Here is a 23,463-nt window from a genome sequence, read left to right as displayed (position 1 = left end):
CATGCAAAAAATTTGCGAAAATACCGCTCGTTTTGGATCCATTAAGATGGTGGAACTCCTCGAACGTCCAAACATGAAAATGATCATGAAGGGGGACCAGCAGAAGACAAGACACTCGCTTATAAGCAGTTAATAGCTGTGGAAATTATTAGATAATAGTTCGAATTAAATTTTAAGCTACCTTCGTTGTTTTCTTGTTCGCTCTGGGCAGTATGCGTCGCGGTTTTAGCTTCTTCCTCGACTTCAACGTCGGAAATGGTCGATTCCGATGAGCTAGGCGTGGATGGTTCTTCTGTCAACTCGGACCCCTCCGTGGCAGCTCGCGTAGGCAACGAATCGGGATCCAGAAGGCGAGATTCGTCCGAACGTTCGGCCCTCTCGACATTGTCGATCAGAGGGTGAGATGCACGCGAACCTTCGGCCACGTGAACCGCCTCGTGAGTGGGTACCAGAAGGCGAGATGCACGCAAACCTTCGGGCATATGAACCGCCTCGTGAGTGGGTACCAGAAGACGAGATGCACGTAAACGTTCGGGCCTACCAAGCTCCCCGTGATTGAGAAGCTGAAGATTCTGCCACTGCGCCTGCTGCACGATCATTGGCAGCTCGTAATGATGGAAGAAGTACAACATCGAGTGCTGAAATCATTTAAAACAAAAAACATGGCTGTTCATACTTCCTGTACTTGCTCTTATTATTTTTAAATAGTTCGCAATTGCGTCGTGTAATGATTTAATAAACTGAACAATCTCAAATTTTACCTACATTTTGTTTTTAACTAATAGTTAGAATTGTGGTCTCGATTTAGACCAAATGGCATATTGGAGGGTGGAATACTTTGTGTTTTGAAAGAAATTTTAATTAATTCTTTTCAAGATGTATACATAGTATATCCACGTATACTTTGTAGCTTTGAAATAGAGTATACTTATGAATCCAAAACATTAGAATTATTTAGCTAAAATTATAAAAGAAACTCAATTTTCTCTCAGATTTTACTTTTGTATGCAAAAGGACATAAATCGATCTATCTAAAAAAAAAAAAGAAAAAACATGAGGCTAGTTTAAAAAAAAAAAGTAAATGCATTTTCCAGGGGTATCGTTGCACTCACAAAGAAAATGAGATCATAGGAAAATAGATCTTGTTACAATCTCCAACAATGTCCCGAAATTCTATCACAAATAAAAAATAGAAAATATTCTATTCTATCACGTTTAAATAAAAAGTCTACATGAATTCATTTGTTGTATAATAATTTCTACTCTATGATATCCTGTATTATCCTATTTACTGAAAGGTTGGTAATTTAGAATATAATAACAAAATAACAATTAAATATTTCTGTTTGAGCTAAAATGATTAATGAGTGAATATAAAGGGTTAATTTAATATAAATATAATACATAATCAGGTTATGCAATATATATGGATTCATTCTAATGGAAATCAAGTCGAGAACTTGATTGCTACTTCAACAAAATAACGTGTAAATATTTCTACTTAAAATAGAGTTTCAAATAATTAAACATGAAGGCACCGAATTAATTTCTACACCTGATACTTATATTCAAGTCGATCGACAACAGCGTTAACAATGATCTGTTTGCCGCAATATCAAAATTACTAAACTTGTTTCTAGCTCGGGAGTTAGTAGTAGCCACTTCTGGCAGCAATAGAGGTGTTGGTGCGGAACACAGGCTGGTGTATATGGCCTCACGGTATCGCTTGTTTCTGCGAACCCGTGTGTATGTCGCTCGTGACCAGCAAATTTATATGGAAATTCGCCAAATTTGTTCTATATCGTTTCTCTCGTTCACTTTGCACCCTTCGAAATCCCTGCGTCAATCTGTCTCTCTTCCTCTTCCGCTTCGCGCCGCTACCGAACACAATACCTTTATTCAACGTTGCTGCAAGCATTTTGCTCTCGCATACGGGGTATGAATAATTTCGCGCCATCACGGAAACAAATAAAGACATTCCTGAAATTATTGAAACGATCGCGGATCTTTCTTATGGGACGAAATTTTTATCAAAATATGCCAATCGAATTCTTTAGATAAGCTTTCATCGACGCGTAAGTAATAATAAAATTTGTTATGCCGAAATCGCGTTGCTCTGAACTATCTCAACTATGACTATCTAACTATCTAACTACTGAAATATCTCTAAATTTTCTGTTTGTGTCGTTGCAATCTTTTTTTGTCATTTAGCGATCATTTTTATTTTATTTCGTAACGGGGAACTATGGTAAAATTACAGTGAAACCATTCATGTTATATGTAGAACCATTTGTAAACTTTCTTTCATTTTTAATAAGTTGAGTTTCCACTTTAGAGAAAAGCTTTCTGTATGTTTTTTGTAGCTTTCCATGGTATCTACAGCGAAAAAAAAGATTCAATCCAAAATGTTCGTTATTAATGGAGCTACGAATTTTTAAAAAGTCAGGCAACTTGTTATGTATTTTTCTCGTTTTATTCGTGGAACCGTTACCACCTGACCAGTCGCATCGCGATTCACGACACACCCCGTATAGTCCCAGTCACGACTAGCCCCCGGTTTGCCCTACTCGATCCTTCCTTCTCGAGGCAGCGTAAATCGATCCGTTCTCGCTCGGAGCGACGCAAAAATCCAGCGACGGATCTCTCTGGCCGCGAGCGCCGAGACGCGGAGAGGAGTCCGGCTCGAAGATACAAAAAAACAACGTCAGAAGGACGTTCTTTTCAGAGGAAAGGAAAAGAGTGGCTGAATATAGAAAATAGATATCTCGAGACCGAGCACCTGTCGTCGACGTGAAGGAAATGGTATCCACGGTGATTCGTCGGGTATAACGGAACGAATTTGCATCGTTTCAGAAAAAGAAGACGACACCTCTCGGAGTCAGGGGCTGGGGGGCGGACGCGGGTGGGACGGGAACGAGATAGGTTCGCGTCACGCAAGATTCTTAAAATATGTTTTGAAAAATGCAAGAAAATATCGTTTATTTTTTTTTTTTTAGCATTATTGTTTTATCTCCTTAATTAGCTGGAGGGTTAAGGATACCCGTTTAGGTTTAGACTTTGATGTAGATTAAAGCTGTTTCTAATTTAATGATCATAAGAATTACCAATTTCTTTATAATAGCTATCATAAAATTACAATCAACTATCGAACGCGTAAATTCTGTATGATTAAAAAATCATACAGAAATAATGTTTGCCTAGTATATTCTGAAAAAAGACGACACCATTCGGAGCCAGAGAGTGGGGTATCGCGAGAGGGGATTTCGCGTCGGGACGAAGGGGAAAAAGTAAGTCGGGTTAAAACGATGACTAGGGCGAAACAGGTTGCCGAGGAAATCGGATTTTCGTTTGCCGGATAATCAGCGCCCGATGACATCGATATCGGCCGGCATACAATCACGCCGCGGGGCTAATCGCCTGAACTTTGACCTACACGGGAAAAGGAACGGGTGAGACGGATAGATAAAGCGAGAAGTGGGAGGACAGCCCGACGCCAGGAATCAAAACGATCCGGTTTACCCAGCCGTGTCTTGTTGCCCTCCGGGTTTTCGAATTTTCCAGCGGCTTCGCTCTATTCGTAAACTCGTTCCCGGGAAATAATTGTCGATCGTCTCTTGGCCGCCTGGCGTGGCCTTCTTAACGAGCCCCGCGCTTAACTATCGGGCAGATGTTAATCGTAACTGGGCCAGTACCGAGTAACTTAATTTGCCGATGGTGGAATATTGTCGAAATTCGCTTGGAACCGTGGCAACTAGATTTGTTTTCAGTTACTGAATAGTAACTGGAGCGAATGGGATCCGATTCTGGCGGAATAAGAATCAAATGACGGGAAAAAATATGGTACGTTGTAGCGTAGTCGAATCAACACTTTTTTTACAAGGAATTTATTCACAGGCTTTTCAACATTTTATCGGTTTCATCAATTAATGCGTTTTCAGAAAAAGGAGGCGAATTATAAATTCTGATATAGCTTTCATATTTATCAATATTTTAATATCAATAAGTATCATAATATTTCAATATCGTTCAATTCAATACCTTTTTCCTTCGTTATTCTTCACAGTACTTGTTTGAACATTTTTTACTCAACTCGAATATTGATTTATACTTACACTATACAAGATGGCAGGAATTGTAAATTTTCAAGAAAATAAAATAAATTATGACCAAAGATCATTGTTATCGTCATTCTTAATTACAGATATGATTACAGCTGTAAAAATTTGCACAATCAATAACAATTTTATTGAAAACCAAATTTTTAGACATTTATGTGTCTTGAATATCATAAAAATAGTGTACAGGCATGAATCATCCTAAAAAACAAAATTTATTGTCGTTTTATGGTAGCTACTGCTTTCGAATAAATAAATGTACAATTTTTAAAAAAGTGTAACTTTTAAAACGTTCTATGACAATGAATAACAAAAAATCGTAAAACTTGCACCGAAACAGGTAAAAATAAAGGACCACCGATACTTGCCAGTAACATGAAACGATATTCCTTCAGCGCCCATAACGATCCCAAATCCGTGATTCATTCGTATCTTTTAACGAGCCATTCCCATTACACTTTAATGGTATTCAATTTTTCCACGCAAAATATATACAGCACATGTCAAACGTAGTTATTAACGCCAACGGCTACCTATTATAATGCCATTATAATAATAACTGTTAATACTCTCGTCGCGATCATCTAATTATGATTCATCGGATTATCAAAGTGCCCCGTATTGAATCATATTACCCGACTTATAATTGGCGCCATTGAAAAATTTATTTTTGCGTGTGAAATTCCAGCGAAAATTCAAACTCTCATTATCATATGTTATCATCCGTCGCGCGAAACTACATACCTATCCCCGATACTTTTCGAAACATTTTCACGGAAAGCGCGTAAATACAATTTCTCTTGGCAAACGCACGCTCTAAACGGCTTGTTAGCAAACAAATGTTTCGCGGGCACAATACGATACCGTTAAAAGACACCCGTGAACGGGTCTGGTGCAACGAAATTATAATTGATTGGTATTTATCCTCGCTCATTGAAATCCTGAGACTACATTAAATTATTCCCATCGATTGAACTGTCAGGTGCATTGTCCTGGTTGCGTTTACGTAACTTAGGTTTGAGCGATGGCGGGTCCATGGGTTGCAAAGCAAAACGGTTACGGCCCGGCTCTTCATTCGCTACCGTCACTGTCAATAGCAGGACTTTCACCGATAGCCAATAGGGTCTCTCGTAAAATATTCTCCTTTCGTTTCACTCCATTGAACTTGGAAACTTGCTATCGAAGAACCAATTACGAACCTTTCTTTGAGGGGGGAAAAAAAATTAACAGAGATACGACGCGATACTTTCCGAGGCGTCGTATTAAGCATTATTTAGCAAAATTTAAGAGGAAAAAGTGATTACGAGAAATTTTTAAGCACTCGAGCGAATTGGACACAATTTAAATAAGTAATAGATGAAGTGGTTTTGTATGCAATATAAATATGTACTAACATGTGCAGACGCATAATTAATTTACCAAAATTGAAGAAGAGAATGACTAGAAGAAGTGTTTAGGGAATTCAGTGAATATAGATACAATAAAATTAAATAACGTATAAGGATGATTAAAGAAAGGAAAAAAGAGGAAGAGTGTAACAAATGTTCTTTTGCAGAAGCGTAAATATAAATACAAACACTTATATTTTACATCGTTACATCGTCAATATTCTACTAATTTTCTTCGTTTGAAATTAAAATTGAAGCACGTAGATTCGATGCATTTCAAATAAAAATAAATATTTATAAATAAAACGATAATATCTATTCATCTGCACATTTGTATAGCAATCACTGTGGTTCGACCATTTGAAAAGTATTATTCCGAATCTTCTAAACTTTGGATTCCTATTCGTGAACCATATGAAGCCCATAAATTCCAAACCACTCTGACTAGCTGTAAACGGAACTCTTTAAACTCTGCGAACTTGTTGAACTCTTGAACTGAACTCCTTGAATAACTCGACATTCGCGTGGAATTTCCAAACTCTCGAGACCACTGAACTTATTCCAACTACGTTGAAATTTCGAGTGTTTGGAAGACCAGCACCAAAATTATGCAAACAATGCCCCAATGCAATAATAGTTTAATACAGCCGGAGATATAAATGTTCACTACTTGGAGATACAAGAAGTACTAATTTTGTTTGAAAATAAAATACGAAGTCTAACTGCATTGATTTGTTTTTCTAGGTATTTGCATAATTAGGGAGCACTTCAGTAATTGAAAAACATTATTCGTCCCGAATTTTCATAAAAATATAGCGGCTATTGTTTGCTGTGCCATACAAAAACATATTGCTTGTGGGAATATAACTAAATAAATATAATTAAATCTTGGCGTCCAAGGCGAAACGCTTTAAATTTACCTAGTAACGAATGGGTTAATTTCTTTCTCTGAAAGTCAAGTACTTCGACAGCAAAAAAAAAGTCATACATATCCCTCAGAACTGGTCCAAAAAATAAGAGTATCCCCCTTAACAATAAACAGAATCGTCGTTTCGCGGGGTGAATAATGCGCGAATATTTCATCCCGAAAGAGACGGTCTGGCAAACGTGTACTTAGATCAAATGTTTCGGGATTAAGGCGCGGGCAGGCCGTTAGCGGATGGCGAAATGATTGTCTTTCGTGTAAGCACTCCTACGGGAATACAAAAGTTTGCGGCCGAGAACAGATGTTCGTTCGTGGTGAAAACGGACATTAATCAGAAATACTTTTCCGACCTACTTGAGAATACTTGCACGGCCGAATAAATATGTTCAGGCAGAAGTTAACAGCGCGTGCTGGCCGGGCACTTATCAAAGAGCTCTCCTCAAACAATGAGCATACGTTTGAAAATTATGTCACGGTGTACCTTTCCCCTTTCGCGTTCCGCTTACCGATCGGTCATTCCTGACATCGATCATGGTGTATTTCTCAAGAGGGCTGCAAATGTGTTTGTCTTTCAAATTGCTTGGCCTCGGATGTTCGACGTTCATGAAAACAGTATAGTTCCTAGTGCCGTAAATTCCAGAAAGTTGGATTAAATCGATGAAACTCGATATCGATACGGATTTATTTCATTCGACGATTTTAAACCTTGCAGGGACCCTTAAAGTGCTTTATTTTAAAGCGCAGTATTTATTTTGTTTCTTTGCTCTGTAGAATTGTCATTGCATCAAAATAGCATATAGTATTTTCGATTTTATAAATAGAATGTAAGGGTATATCATTGTCCTAAACTTCTATACATTTTACTAAGTGTAGAAAGTAATTGTGTGACTTTATATTTAATTATTTATAGCTCCAATTTAGATAGAAATATTTATTGATCATTTTGTCACGATAAAATTAGTTTCCCTACCATGGTAAATTATAATAAAAATTCATTTCATGTAGATCACGAATTCTTCTGATTAACATAACAACTATATATTCAAACTATATATCTTGTTTACAGTTAGATAATTAAACTCTTCACTTTGAAATTTTGTTCAGTCGCACCCATGCCGCGAATTATGATCTGAATACAGCAAACATGAGTCGCATATGTGTTTCATAACATACCATATTGAATATTCAATTATCGCTAGGGTTGAACGCGTACAGAGCTCATATGAATTAGTAAATTCACGCCTTTTAATAATCATATCTCATTCTAACCAAGTAAAATTTCGTTTGTATTTCACACATTTACCCATGCTTGCTCTACGCTTAAAATAATAAATGGAATAATGAACAAGTGTAAATAGAGTAATATGCACATTAATAGAATAAATTTAGGAATAAGAACATAAATATGGAGATGTAATAAAAAAATGCAGAGATAAACTATTTTTATAGTAAATTCTCACCTGTATGAACAGCCAAGATGTGAGGAGCGCCAGGCTGCTGTACTGGCCATTGAATCGGTAGTGATAAGCATAGAACGAGAAATGGTACAAGTAGAAGAACCTGAAACAAAAGAATAATTGTTTTGAGAATAGCCGAACGGTAATGATTTTTTTACTTGGAACGTTACCAATGTTACTTAACAGAGTACGTAACTCCGCAGGCTTCACAGTATATGGGTTTATATATTGTCAAAAGTGCAACAGCGATTAAAACAATTCATTATTTACAAATTTTGTATATTCCTTAAAATCGTTATATAAAAACAAAAACAAAAAAAATTGTTTGAAATAAATCTGTGCAATCTGCACTTGCCCACGCGATTCTTAATTAAAATACACCCCATCTATAATTATAACAAAATTTTACTCGTCCGCTAATTAGTAAGAGATTATTTGTTGCTATAGAAGCTACACCACGATAAGAGCATTGAAGGGTTTAAAACAAAATAATGAATATTAAAATTGTCTAGCAAGACACGATTCGAATTATTACTAAACTACCAATTTAAAGTTATAATGGTTGCTTTGGGTGTCTTATTTGTTCCAATTTGTTACAACGTTTGCAAGTCGTTAAAAATAACAGCATGTCGGCCGCATTTACGACGTAATGAAACATTTTTAAACTGGCAAAACTTTCCGATTTCGCGTACCGAAAAATCATGAAACTTCTTCTCGTCGGGGCAGGCATTAATCCACCTCCGCTTTATGGTAAATAAAACGTAGAAACAGTTTATCTCTTAATCTCCTTCTAACTTGATTACTTATTGCAGTATTTCGTGCCGCCTCGTTTGATGAACAAAGATTTCCCTCCATAATCGTTCCCATGAACTGTTAGAAGACCCGCTTTTCTGTGTCCTACTTTCGGTGGTCTTACGAAAATAAAATATTTCTTAACTGTTATGTTGACTGAATCGAATCACAATTTGATAGCAGACAACCATTTTACGACTGCTTAAATAAAGACTATGCTTGCTAATAGTTTGAATAAGTGAAAATTAATCAGTGGAATATTTATTAACGTTTCGAGTTATTCTCAAAATAAATGTATTAATTATGAATTAATAATATAATAATGATATTTTATATGTTTTGCTGACCCCCTTTTGCGTTTAATCATTAACTTACATTACTTACATTATGTAATTTTGTTCTAACCTAAATTTTCGATATTTGCTTGTATTTCCTATATTATTTGTATCACTAAAATTTGCTTACAAAACGAATATGAGAATATAAATTTATACCCAGATCTCCTAATTTGAAAGCTTCGAGGAAGACTCTACAAACTTTTCTTAATGTCATGGGCTAATAGAACATAAAAATTGACAATAAATTAGACTCAAAACTAAGCAAAATGAAACGTAAAACCAAATTTCACAAAATCTAAATATAGCCGCAAAAGCCATGTAAAGTTATCTGTTAATTCAAAGGGCGGTTTTTCTTATTTCAACAAAGAAATTGATTAAACTTTAAACCTCGAAGAATAACGAAGCCACGATATACAACGCCAAACTTGAAAACAGAAAAGAAGAGAGCACGAACTTCCCCGATGTCAAATTCTGTGTTTTACTCAATGAACATAAAAAAAGTCGTAAGATGACTTTTTTTACTTTCAGCCGCATCTTATGGGGACCTTTAAGGTGATAAGGGAGGGGTTGTAATCAAGTGATTTTTACGAGTAGCTGTTACGGGGTTGCCAATATTTGCGGATCAGGGTGGAGTTCAGACTGCAACGCCGCCCTTAAGTGAGGAAATGGTGGTCGGGACGGGGAGACAGGGGAGGTCGGCGGAAAAATGGGTATTGTGTATCCCCTCGATAAGCAAGGTGACTAATTTCCTAAAGTATACGGCGAAACTTTTCTTTCATTTAACTTTTCGAGCACGCCCGCGGAGGAAGCTACAAATTTCCTATTAAATACGAGAGGAAGGGACATTTGCATCATCCAGCAATGAATTTCGCTATGCGAAATCTTCATTAACACGGCTGGCATTATGCTTAGAATTTATTCCTGGCAAATAATAAACCGGGAATATTGAAGCACATGTTTATTACATTCGACTGGTTATCGTTACGCCTTTAGCGCGGAGTAATGAAAACTTTATGATGAATTTAATACCGAACTAACTAATTTTACATATTAAACATAACCGTGTAACAGCGAGGTTGTTGTATAATTACATTTGACGTTTCGTATGAATATTAAACGGATTCAGTTTAAACAGCTGTTATTAATTCTATGCGAAGCGACGAAGGGAAGACCCGACAATTGAAACAATCCTTGAAATACATGTTACTTACGGAAGTGATTACCACGACGAGAGTTCGAATGAGTGCCCATAAGTGATATTTTATGTCGGTACTTTACAGATTTGTTCTTGAGGAAAGGTATTTATATTCTAAAAATTTTGTATGTAATTGTAATGATTTCATATCGTTTAATTTAATCATTTTTCACGATGTTTAGTAAAGCATCGCATGAAAATAAATACAAATATAATATAGTTCTATTCAAACCCCACTATGGTTTTAATGCAACTTCTTAATATTACTTAATAATAAATTAATCCTTTTCGCTGAACAGTGTATTATGCCATTTTAATTACCTTGATTCCAAAATAAAATATGTTATGGCAAACAAAAGATCCAATATGTTATTTTTATCGACCACTAAAATTTAAAAATTCTTTTTCAAGAAATTTCATCTTCGAATAATTTTAAACGAAATTCATAAAACAAACTGCTGGATTCTGCCTATTTCGTTAATAGTAAATAGAACTGGATCATTGTTGCAAATAAATTCACAATCGTCCCTAAAATTACGACGCTCCTCGCTTGCCATAAACGATTCCGTCTGAAACGTATAACACGCCCGAAATCTTACACAGTGCGAATTTATGTACGCTGAGCAACGGTCCAAAAGCGTTTCTGCATTACGTTTTACGACGCTGTCAGTCGTAAAATGCAGTTTAGGCGTCCGGTCTATTCCGTTTTCGGTGTAGTATACGTGTTACCTCTAGTATCTAGTAGATCGAGACGAGCTTTGATCAGACCGAAGATAGTTTAGGCAACTCCCTATAATAAATCTATCCTTTACAGCATCTCGCGTGCATAAAAAAGAAACTATTATGTTTACACGGTGCTATACCGTATCAAGTAGAAATTTCGATGAAATATTTGGAGGAAAAATAGAAAAAAAAGATAATAATCGAAGCGTCTTTTGAGGGATTATTGCACAGATGAAGATGCCAGATGCCGGATATTTTATTTGAATATCGTTTTGTCCACCAACATTTGAATAATGGACGGAAAATATTGATTAATTGATGACGTGTAAACACCTCACATGCAAATCGATACAAAGAATGTCTAGATCGAATACGTTTTATCGAAATGGACTCAGTTATCTTTAAAACGTACTTCATATTTAACATGATACTTGCTTCAAACTGTTTTCGTTTGTATAGATTTATGTGGAGATAATAAAGCAATAAACTCGAGCAATAAATTATGGAAGCAGATGCAATTATAGCAAAAATATACTCATATTTAAAGTAATGCTTATTTCAAACTGTTTTCCTTTATATACATTTATGAGCAAATAATAAAACAATAAATTTAAACAAACAATAAAAGCCTAAATTATGGAAAAGCCCAGACCAATGTCCAGGAATTGTTATGAAATCACTCGATAATCGCCGCGTTTAAGAGCTCTGAAATTTCAATACCACGAATGAAAGAGAACCTCGGCAAGTAGAATAGTCCGTGCTTAGTCAGACGAAGAAGACGGTCGAATCAGTAGGCGATAAATTCAGCGTTTGCGTAACAGGATAATTCCGTTTTAACGTAGGCGGCAAAAAAAAAGAGCTGCGGGGCGGCATAAAGACTGGGCGATAGAGTGTAGAAGGAAAAAGGATGAGGAAGAATGCACGTTCAAAATCCCGAGTTACGTATTCCGGAGACATAGCGTCTAAAGTGTCCCACGCTCGGGGAACCACAACCATCCGACGACGATTCATAGGTCTTTCCCGAGAACGGAAAAGGTAAAGAGGGGACTGGAGACTCTCCAAACGCATTCTGAATTCACTGAATAGTGCTGGCCCCTCTCTTAGATCGCGATGGATACGCTCGGACTCTGAGCACGATTTTTGCAAGTTTCCAACTTCCGGTCTCGCTCTCGAAATCTCTCGAGCGACACCAGTTATCGACCGAGACACTTAACCCTGTACTGCATAGCGCGCCTAATCGAAAAACAAAACAAACAAATGTCTACAAAGTTCACTGAAAAAGTTTAAACAGGATTTTTGCGTAATGTTTTTTTGAATATTTTCTACGGCAGAAATTCTTAAAAATTAAAACACATAATCTGAAATTCGTTCTAATCGGCATTCATGCTACCTCCAAGCAGTCGATTCTCAAGCAGCTAGGGCATTTTACCAAAGGCACAGAAACCAAATTTGTAATTTGCAGTTCATCGTTTCCTCGTCCGGGGAGATTTACGATGCAATATAGGGATCTCCGGGTATTCCAGATCACACGAAATGGATTCGCCAAGGGATACTTTGTCTTTCGTTCACCTTCTCCGGGGTCACAATTCATGATAGCCCAACGCATCGACGGGGATTTACGACGTGATAGGCGCGTGTATATTCATATAAAAGTGTTGTCGCGTCCAAAACAGCCAGGTATCGTTCATTGTTAAATTCACACAGCGGAATATGCCTGCCGCGGCGTAAGCCGAGGAACAAGGAGAGAAACTTACGAATAAACAGGATCGCGACGGAATACAGCCTTACGTAACGTGGACATTCGAAACGGGCGAGCACCTATTCGACTGTTCGGGAATGTCGGCCATAACCGATATACCGAAACGTCCCGGCCGAGGTCCTCTCCTCTTTTTCCTCGCGTTCGGTGTATTACCAGAAAAAAAATGGCGCACTTAGTAGGAGTGAAGAAAAAAATAAAGGAAAACGAAAACAGAGGAAAAAGTGAAGGAGGAGAAGCATATCCTGCAGCGGTGGCCCGATACAGGAAAGAGGATCGCATTAGGTAGAGCCAAGGGCCAAGAGAAGAGGCAAAAGAGGAATGAGAGAAGGAAGGAGAAGAGAGAGGGGCCAACGGGGGGACGTAGCCGTCTCCATAACTGTACGGTCCACTCGACTAACGTAAGTATATTGTCAATCAATCCAAGGTATAAAAGCAATCTGAGGTTCGGTCGACGGGGCGGCGGGATCCCGTGGGGCGTGGACGGGGCCGAAGGAGCTAAGGATCCAAGGAACAGAGAAAGGAGAGTGACTCCAGGGAGAAGGGGCAGCGAAGGAAGCGGCCAGAGAGTGCAAACAAACCCCTCTCTCTGCCGCGATGGTGGAACGGACCGAGGCAGGGAACTTGATAGAAAAGGAGAAGTCCTTTACTCTGGCCACTCGAAGGACCCTGCCCAACAAATAGGATGAAACTAAACTCCTGCTTCTGGTGTGCCTGTACCTATGCTTATAGACACGCGTGTAGGTGTACCACGGGACTTGGCCGTGGATGTGATCGCGTATACGTAGCGAAACTCAGCGTGACCGAACGGATATGGCCGATGGTGGGATGTATCTGAGAACGTCGAGCTGGAAGACCCTGGGTGTCCTCGAGGAGGTGACGTGTCCTGTTCACGGGGAGCTCCGAGTGCTAGGAAAATATATCGGTCCGACCGCCAAGAGAGACAATGACAGCAACGGGGAGAGAAGCCTGGCGGCGGATTGATAGATGTCTTTCAAAATCTCTTATTTACGGTTCGTTTTATGGGTAACTAACGGTAGAGAATGAATCTAACGCCACTGACGATCGCGAGATGTTTCGAACAGCGGGACATGATGTCCTGTTCCTTCCTGGTTCACTCGAAAGACTAAACCAGATTAGTTCTTAGTAGGTTAGGTTCTCGGGTAGATTCCAATTGAGTATCGACGAACGAAGTTAGTTTTAACACTTTCCCATTGGAGAACCGAGCAGTACAACATTTAGAATAGGTAAAAGTATAAAGTAATCCGTCAAAGTTATTTGTTACCACTTCATCTGACAAAGTCTAAAAGTTTGACGCTGCAAGTTGTCCTACCGGTAGGCTAACTCATCATGGTCATTCAATTTGATGTTAATAGCAAGTTTGTGACCCACTGGTAGGTCTGCGAATAGGAATTACCCTCGAAATGATCGAATATGGTCTTTTAAGAAACCTGGTCCAGGGTACCAGGAAATAAAAAGCTACGTATAACTGTTTTAGCTGTAAACTATACCTACTATAAATACAACCATTAGGTGAAGAAATTAATTCTGTGCCCTTCAGCTTATAGGGCATGACGAGACGAAATTTGTTTATATTTAAGTTTATTCATAGGATGCTTAGTTTCGAAAATAAAAATTTTTAAGTTAGAAATTCCTTGCAGAAATTGAATATCAGGAAAAAGATCTTCTAAGTTTTCAATTTTTATCTCTGAAACTAAACGTCCTAGAAATAAACTGTAAATATGAAAAAGTTCCGTCTTGATATCCTCTATAAGCTGATATTTTTTTTTAAATTCATACGTCCACGCATCTTAGAATTTCCAGCCAAAAATGTCCCTCGGTCAAAGGGTTAAGCTAACGTCTGAAGACAACAGATGGAGGGTACAGGCGTTGACGCAGGCATGTATAACACATCTATTCAGACAACGCAGATGACTTCAGCCATGCACCAGCAAATAAGGTTACAAGCCCCTTGCGACTCAATGAAAAGTTATCCCCTCCTTCAACGTCGCCGGGGTTGGACTTGCGGAAAATGAAATAATATCGACGCAAACACACGGGACCGAACGCCAAAAAGGTCGTGGATAAATACGTAAGAGAGTTTACGGAAGTAACGGTGGGATAAGGAGACCTCGTGAAGGAGGAGTGGAAAAAATTGGAAAGGAGAGAATTGAGGGAAAGAAGGAAATACGCCGTGGGATCCTAACACGTGGCAAAGCTCTTTGTATACCATAGATTTTTCGACGTTGAGACGGATAGCAAATCTGGATAATGTATTTGCAGAATATCGCACTTGTGACCCAGCCGCAACCACGCAAAACTGTTCATATTGTTTTCCCAGGCGACGCTCCTTACTTTGCTCTCCGTGTCTCGTGCGGCTGTATTTTTAAATAATTAAAGAGTATGGCGAATGGCTCGATGGAGGATTTAACGAATGTAAACTTACAAGGAAGCTACGGAGTGAGTTCTTCATTTTTCTTTTTACTTGTTAATTAATGTTTAACCCTGAAAAGAATAGGGAGAATCTCACGTGATTATATCAGTGAAAGAAATGATTAAAAGTAAACAGAACAAAATTAATTTGACTGTGAAGTTGACTAAAGAAAAAACTTTCGAATTATTCTAGTGCCTTCAGGTGAGTCCTGAAGATACAGCAGAGCAGTTCAAGACAGGCGCTCCGACTCGGTCGAAATCCGTTGCGATGATAAAATGATTTCTTTGGAGTGTCGAGCGAGTAACGTGCCAGTGGTAATCATTAATCATGCGATACCACGCGTGGGCCACTTCCAACCAGACTCAGAAGTTCAAAAAAGAGGAACGAAGGAAAGACGAGTGGTACGGAGAGGAGACTTCCAAAGCTCGCGCCGGTTATTGTGCGGCTGCCAGGTTTATCCGGCCTTTAATACTCCCCTCCGTATTATGTCAGTTGTATACAATAATCACGCTCTGGCAATATAGAATAGAACGCAAACGTTGTTGATTATTCTGCGAGAATATACAGGATTACCGTTGTCTATAGCGCAGAGTCAATCCTCTGTGGTCAAGAATTACCAACTTCGGGACATTTTTCTTGAGCTTTGTTTTTCTGTTTGTCTCTTAGATAAATAATTTTCCTATCAACACGATGTTCAAGATGGTCAAAATATATTGGACACTTTGCGTATAAATGAGTTAGTTGAAATTAAGTTACACCTTGTAATATGGTATTGTTACATCATACAAGGTATTTATTATCTCAATTATAGGAAGTAAAAAGAATCTTTCATCATTCGTAAATTCCGAATAAAAAGTTGAAGAAAAATGGAACTCATAACTCTTAAATGGAAGCGTGACTAAATTTGATCACATGATCTAACGAAACTCTATGCTTTCTATTCGACAGAATTTTTAAAATAATCCATTTTATGAGGATGTACAGTTCCTGTCGTAATGGTTTCAAAGTGTGTTTGATAGTCGAGGAGAAGAATCTTCTCTTACTGTTTACATTCGTTTCTGTTTCATATTGTAGACGTACAGCTCAGATATATCTTACTATACCTTTCAATACGTGCATTACTTTGAAAATTGTTTTCGATTCGGAGTGGATACATTTATCGACGATTGTACGCAAGGAAAAAGTATAGTCGTATCCTCATAAAAAAGATAATTTTCTTCATTATTGAGACCAGTAGCACGAATCATGCAATAAGTATATGAACATTGAAAGGTTTATTTATCCATAATTATGATTAATAAGTGAAAGATACATCTCCTTCGCGAGTATAATAAAATAAATCCACCGAGTTCCTAGATTACAACTGTAATTAGAAGTAAAAGTTTTTAAAACTCGAAACGTATTTCGTAATGTTTTTGCATACAGATATTCTCTTTAAACAAGTATTTATTTAACGAAGAGCGACAGAATAAATGGTGTAATATTAGGGATTGGTAGAACTTACTGCAATATGGAAATGGCAGTATTGATAGTTATCTTGGCAATAATACAAATTTTTATTATACAACATGTTCTTACCCAAACGATATAAAAATGATATGAAAGTAACCAGTATATAAAATGCACTTCGTGTGGAACACCCCGTATATGTACCGACCATTGAAAACTCGACGTGAGTTGACTTTAAAAGCATCCGCGTAAAATTCGTTCAAATGTTGAGAAGTATTTACAATCGTTTAAGAGGACATGGAAACTCGCCCAATTGAGACCATTGGCGGTTTGCACGAGCAGCTTGCCAATAGCTAGCGATCTCTTAAACTCTAATTCTGCCACACCCGGCCGCTGGAAAGTGGTCACTGCGGTGCCTACAAACGTTTTATCGTTTCACCCCCATCGTCTAAGGAAAATAAGCAATTTCACCTTTATTCGGCGATCTCTGCGAAACTGTGTTCATATCCAGATGAAACTGACTCTAAATCAATATTAAACGATATCGTCAGACTGTGACACCGTACAGAATTCTTCTTTAAGCACTTTAAGTACTAAAGCACTTAGAAGATCATTAGTTTTTAGTGTTATGAGAGCTTACTATTCAACAAAAACGAAGTATGTATATTTCTTTCATTTTTACTTCTTTAAAAGAGAAATAATATAGTTTTAATATCTGATTTTAAAATATGTATGTTGTGTTATGTTATGTAATGTTAGCTATAAGGAAGTTACTTGGAGTTATTTAATGCTTAGTGTTTCATTAACAAAAGGATTGTTCAGCAAGAATGCAAAAATTCATCCACATTTTATTCTTGTGCGTTTATGTATTATGTAAAAATTCTTACATACAAACACTTGTAACCCCCCAATTAGATTACAGAACGTGGGTTTCTACTGTATGTATTTTTGATCCTCCCGTGGAAGATCCTCGATAGGAGGAATGGACGCGTGACCGCAAAGTTTCTCGACGTAGTACGATGAAATATTAACGATACACCGCTCGGTTATCAGATCATCGTATCGTCGGTCTTCCCGAATTTGCTTTGCGACCGTCACGAGTTCGTAAATGCGTGAGGGAATGCTCGTTCCCAGGCAATCAATATGATCCTCTGGGACGGTTGATTACCATCTCGTACATTTTCGAGAAAGTTTTGAGTTCCGTGACTCGCTTACACGATGTCTCACCCCGGGGCTCCCGATGTCCATTTCGATCCGATCAATTTTAATGCCGCTTTAAACGTACCGAAGTTGTTTGCCGGAAAGTTCGCGGCGATTAGCCGAGGTCCTGATCGAGTATTCTAATAGACGAGTAATTAGAACTTAATTGTTGCAATTACTGCTCGGCCAAGAATTTACCGGATCGAACGAGGATTCAACGTTTATTTATTCATTTCGGTAAACGGGCACGAGCCATTAGCATACATGAAATTATAAGCGCTACTGGGATGTTTTCGAACGATGAAAGTTTGTTTGGTAACTGCAGTAGCTGAATCTGTAGCAAGGATTTTACGAATGCATTAACTACGCGTAGTATGAAATGAGAATGCAGTTTGTACTGTCTCATTTTAGATACTTATTATGCAAATTGTACTTTTCTAATGGGTATGTTTTAATATAATTCAATTTATGAAATACAAGAATTTTCAATTGTTAATGTAACAGATTTTGTAAATATGTCTACGCGCGTTCAAAATTGATAAACGTGATATTTTAAAGTATGGTATTATACGAAAATTGTGATTATAAATAGGTTTTAGAATTTTGTTTTTTGATAATACGTTTTACATTGAAAAATTAATATTTGCTGTTACACAAAGGGAGGTAAATTGTGGTTTATAATTTCATTGAACGAACATTCTAATTAAATAAATATACTATATACCATTTCTAACTCTATTTAAACGTTAATTCGTTAATATTTCAATTTATATAATTTGATAGAAACATTACAATTTCAATGTAAAATTTGACACTAAAACTACCGAGATCCTTGTAAAGTACATGTTAGAAATACGAATTAAATACAAATCAACTCATTTGGTAGTTATCCAGGTCGTTATTCGTCAGAAAATATAAATATTCCGATTGTAAATATTCCAGTGCCTCGATAAAAATATGCGCTCCTCGATGAAATGTAAGATAAAAGAAAGAAAGAAACTATGCTCATCCCGCAGAATTTGGAAGGCAAACTACGTTCATGACGGCGCAGCGAAAGAACAGAGTCGACAACGGCTTTCGTTGCGACACGATACCACTCCACTAATTAGACATTAGCGCAACAAACAGCCCCAAGGTACCGTGTACCCTGCTTCCACCCTGTCAACCAGTTCCAGAAACCACCCCAATCCCCCTGACGGAATGCTCAAGTTACAAATTAACTTGCAGAGATCATCCGTTTCCACCTCGATGCTCGCCGACACCTGCTTGGTTCGTAGCCCTCCGAAGGAAATTCAAAAGCAATAAAAAAAAAGAAAAAAGAAAAAAAACAGAAGAAGAAAAGAGAGAGAGAAAAGTAAAGAATGTTCACTCTCGCAGTCAATTAATTTGCTGTAATGTGTTTTAAATCTGCGGTGCGCGAACATGAAAGGGAGAGGATGTTTCTGAAGCTTAGCTTTCTTACGATACAATTGTTACGTCGTGATATACAAGCGCTGGGGATAATCACGAATTCAATTACTCTTTCTGCTCTCTTCAATATTTCCAAGAAAGTGGTGATCCCGTTTGTAATTGGATGACAAGAATTTCTGTATACGAGCAGCTTTTTATTTTTATTATGACTGTGAACTGTCTGCTCAATATTACAAACCAAAACTAAAAAGATTGTTGACATTTACAAACGTTGCATTTTATTATGATTTATAAAACATTTTGCTGCTCTGTGCTACACCGTGAGGATTGTGAGAATAATTAAGATATCGTAGTTAAAACAGTAGGCGGAAACCAAAGCTAAAAAAATCTAACACGATTTTCATCAACTATAAAACGTGAAGTATTAACGAAAATACACAAATTGAAGCTTAAATAAATATTAATTTACGTAAACATCCACAGTCCAATTACATGCATTGCAACCCATATCTTTTATTTAATAAATCTAATTAATTCCTCTTAATTAATTCCTAAATGAAAAAGTGACACAAAAAATGATACTATCTCTTATCACTTCCCCAACAGTCCAAATACTACTTCTAGAATTCGCGAGTAAACACAGCCTACCCCGTAATTGGTCTTTGTCAAACAGGTAGGATTTGACCCTAAACAAATATAGTAAATCGCAATTAGCACGCGGACCAACACCAAACACCGCGACGTCGATACTCAATGCCAAACTAATTAGGATCGTTATCCCAACCTTCGGGAATCGCGCGAGCAAGAAAATACGCTTTCTAACCTATTTTATCGCTTCAACGGAAAGGTCCCCTCTTTTGTATAGTTTTTGTCCTTTTGGAGAGACGAGGTGGAAAGATCGATGATTAACAAATACATAGAGAGAAGCGAAATGACGAATCAGCGAGGCGTCCCAATTACGTAAGGTATACGGAAAGTAACGAGGATTTCATCGATGTGTCGCAACGATCTGTTCCCATGGTTACGTCATTGGCGAGGTGTACCGTGTACCTTCGTGCCCAGGACCTCTCTTCGATGTTAAGGTTTGCTAGAAAGGGAGCGAGAGAGAAACGGGAGACGAGAGAAACTTGCCGACAGTCAGAGAACCGTGAGAGATTCAAGAAAGTGTGGGGGGGATGAACGTTACCAATTATGAGGAATCACGCCTGATCGCGTTCAAAATGTGAAATCGTACCGTGCGCTTTGGATCCACCTCGATAAGGGTCTTGAGACGCTGATACGAGAGAAAAGAAAACGGTATTAGAGGACGGGTCTCGTCTTTTCTAATTTTTCTTGTCGTGCTAGCGTTAATTCCGTTTCTGTCTACGAGGCGACGGAATATTCCCAGCGTAATAAGTGCGTTGATTTATAATGAATTCTGGTCTGATAAAATTACTATAGATGCTACAAGGTGCCGATGGGAGCATTATTTATAATAATGTGAGTTCTAAGATTATAATGGGGAACGAACGAGTATACAAAAATGGGAACGACACAGGTGGATTGTTGATTTTATTTATGACGTATACTAATATGGAAAACATGGAAAAAATATATATTTTACATATACATTATTTCTATTAATTAATATGATATTTTCTTATTTTCGTTTTCATATTTAGTAAAATAAATAAGATGAATGATGATGGAGAAAAAGAATATTCTCAGGAAGAAAATAATATATGCATGTAAAAGTATGTACCAGAGAATTTTTATCTCATTCCTCCCACATGAAAAATAAATTATTATTTTCTGAGATGATCCTTAGATAATGGTGCATACCGAAATGGATGAAAACATGTCCTCAACCTATTCACTGCCAGGCAAATTTAGAGCGTTTTGCTCTGAATGTCAAGATATATAATTAATATGTAATATATACATATGTATATGTAATATGTAATAACCTACCTCTTTTGAAAGACCCCCTAAAGGAAAGTCTATCAATCCAAAGGGTTCAAATAACCAGAGACTCAAAGTTCCGATAAAACAACGCAACAGCGAAAAGGATTCAGGGGCCCAAAAAATGTCCCTGGTATTAAAGAGCAGAAGACAACCGGATTCTTATAATTGAAGGAAGCTTCGACCCTCTGGGTGTGACGGTGCCCTGGCAACCGAGCCAAAGCTTTGCCTTCGCCGAACCTCGGAAGGGCTGCGAGAAGTGCCAAAGGGAGAGGGGGTGAAATTGAAAAAGTAAGAGCGGAAAGACGAAAGAAACGAAGGGGAAGAGAGCGAGACGACGGAGAAACCTTCAATCCTCCCTTTAGTTCCACCGATCTTCTCTCTCCGCAATCATCCCTTCGTAATTAACCTCCATTACGGCAGTTTTCTGTTACCCACCCATTCCTGACCGAGGAGCCCTCTTGCGACCACCCTCCCCCCCCCTCCAACCCCTTCCCGCGCGATTCACGAGAGGGATAGAGTTGCCTGTTTCCTAGGAAGCGGTAGATATCGGTGATAGTTTATTATTCTTCTAATGGAAAGCAGCAGACATCCACCCACGCCCACCCACCCCTCCATCTCTCGTCGTCGACGTCTACGGCGTCGCTGTGTCGTAATCATCTTATGCTTTCCGAGCAAGCTCCTAATTATCGCGAACGCCGTCTCGAGATACATTTCCATGGATATCCGGTACGCAGCATCGCAGATTTTCGCAGGGGAGCCAAGGTGAACGAGATAATTAGGATTATGACGAATAATTGGGGATCGCAACCCGTTACTCGAGCGAGCTTTTTAAGTTCGTCTCGTGATTGTCTCGCGACCGGGGAAAATCGGTGCCAGTTTACAATGAAATCCTAATTATCGCGAAGATTGACGTTTACGATGAATTTATATAACTTCGCCGACTTAACTCGCCCGCCCCTAAGCAACGGTGTTGGAACGCGTAGCGATAATTATTCCGTTAGGCTGGGCCCCCGGAAATAACAGCGTATTTAACCGTTCTTAAGGTAACTGTTATGACAAGAGTAAAAAGTGTCGTGGGATAATCGTTATTTGTATCGATTAAAATATATTTTTATTGTAAACGACCTGCGGATGTTAATGCAAATTTGTGTCTTTATACATGTAGACGACAAAGAATCTTAACCCCTCGTGATTCTATGTCGAATCAGGCTCGACAATAATGTACTGAAATCAGAAAATTTGGAGCGCAGAGGGTTAAACGTAAGTATTTCTTTACTTCTAATTGTTGTAACGTGTATTCTATTTTTTATATTTTATGTATATTTTTGTTTCAAGCGGAACAAGTATGTGACAGAAAATGTGCCTTTGATAATAAGATATGAACATTATCTTTTCTTTTTTTAATACAAAACAAAACGAACACAAAATTAATATGTTTCATTATTTTCTAAAAATTGTTTTGTGTATTATTTGACCCACTATCAAGTTAAATACTTCTGCATTCAATTGTAAAAAATGTGAACTTTTTTCAAGACCAGTCAATTATATAAATGAAATGGTGGTATGATTAGTGTTAATAGTACAAATAAGCAGTTATTTTCGAGTCGACATTTTTCCAGTATAATTTTATTTCCTGTTCCTTTTTTAACCGACTTCGAAAAGGAGGAGGTTACTCAATTCGACATGTATTTTTTTTTTTTAGTTCGAAGCACTTTCAAATATCTTCCTCCCTCATATGCGTGGAAAGTAGATCATAACGGCCAACATAATCACTGTCACAATTACGCTATTATAGAGAACCGTATCAATGTAGCAATGCAATTACAAGCAACTCAATATCTCCAGCCTCTGAATGCATTATGTTCGGTAATCGTCTTCGACAGAATCTTACTGAATACTCGGGATAACAGCCAACTCCTGATACTATTACCACGCTCCTTTACACTGTGCAGAGTTTCCGTGAACTATTATCGGATTCGTAGGAAATGTACACTCTTAATAAGCTGGCAAATTCAACAGCGGTAATCCTATTACGCAGATAATTCGAGTGTCTCTTCACCAAAACTGAAGAACAATTTCCTTCTCGTCAAATAACTAGGTACAATAAATTCGATGCGGAAATACGTTCGCGTTCTGCATCATTTTGCGCCCCTACAATAAACAGCTTTCGATTCTCTAATCTATGGAATAGCCAACTCTAGAGATGTTCAAAAGTTTCTATCGAATTATCAAGAACGTTTGAGTAAAATTCTAAAAATGACTTTAGGATCATTTTGTGTCTGTAAAATCATCGATAATCCATTGCAATAATTCGTGACTCGAAAGGCTATAAACTTA

The 23,463-nt window shown here is 37.8% G+C and overlaps 1 protein-coding gene across 1 annotated transcript in view; it reads right to left on the bottom strand.

Moving 5' to 3' along the window:
- Positions 1-23,463, bottom strand: part of LOC128874319 (membralin) — an 81,125-nt gene that overhangs the window by 4,855 nt on the left and 52,807 nt on the right. Inside the window, exons 11-12 of the mRNA XM_054118955.1 lie at positions 7,889-7,988; positions 182-638 (exon numbers count right to left, since the gene is read on the bottom strand). Of these exons, the coding sequence (XP_053974930.1) occupies positions 182-638; positions 7,889-7,988 (557 nt within the window). The remainder of the gene's footprint in view (positions 1-181; positions 639-7,888; positions 7,989-23,463) is intronic.

Source organism: Hylaeus volcanicus, chromosome 3 (genome assembly GCF_026283585.1).
Source record: "Hylaeus volcanicus isolate JK05 chromosome 3, UHH_iyHylVolc1.0_haploid, whole genome shotgun sequence".
Lineage (NCBI taxonomy): Eukaryota > Metazoa > Arthropoda > Insecta > Hymenoptera > Colletidae > Hylaeus > Hylaeus volcanicus.
This window is presented reverse-complemented; position numbering and strand designations above follow the sequence as displayed.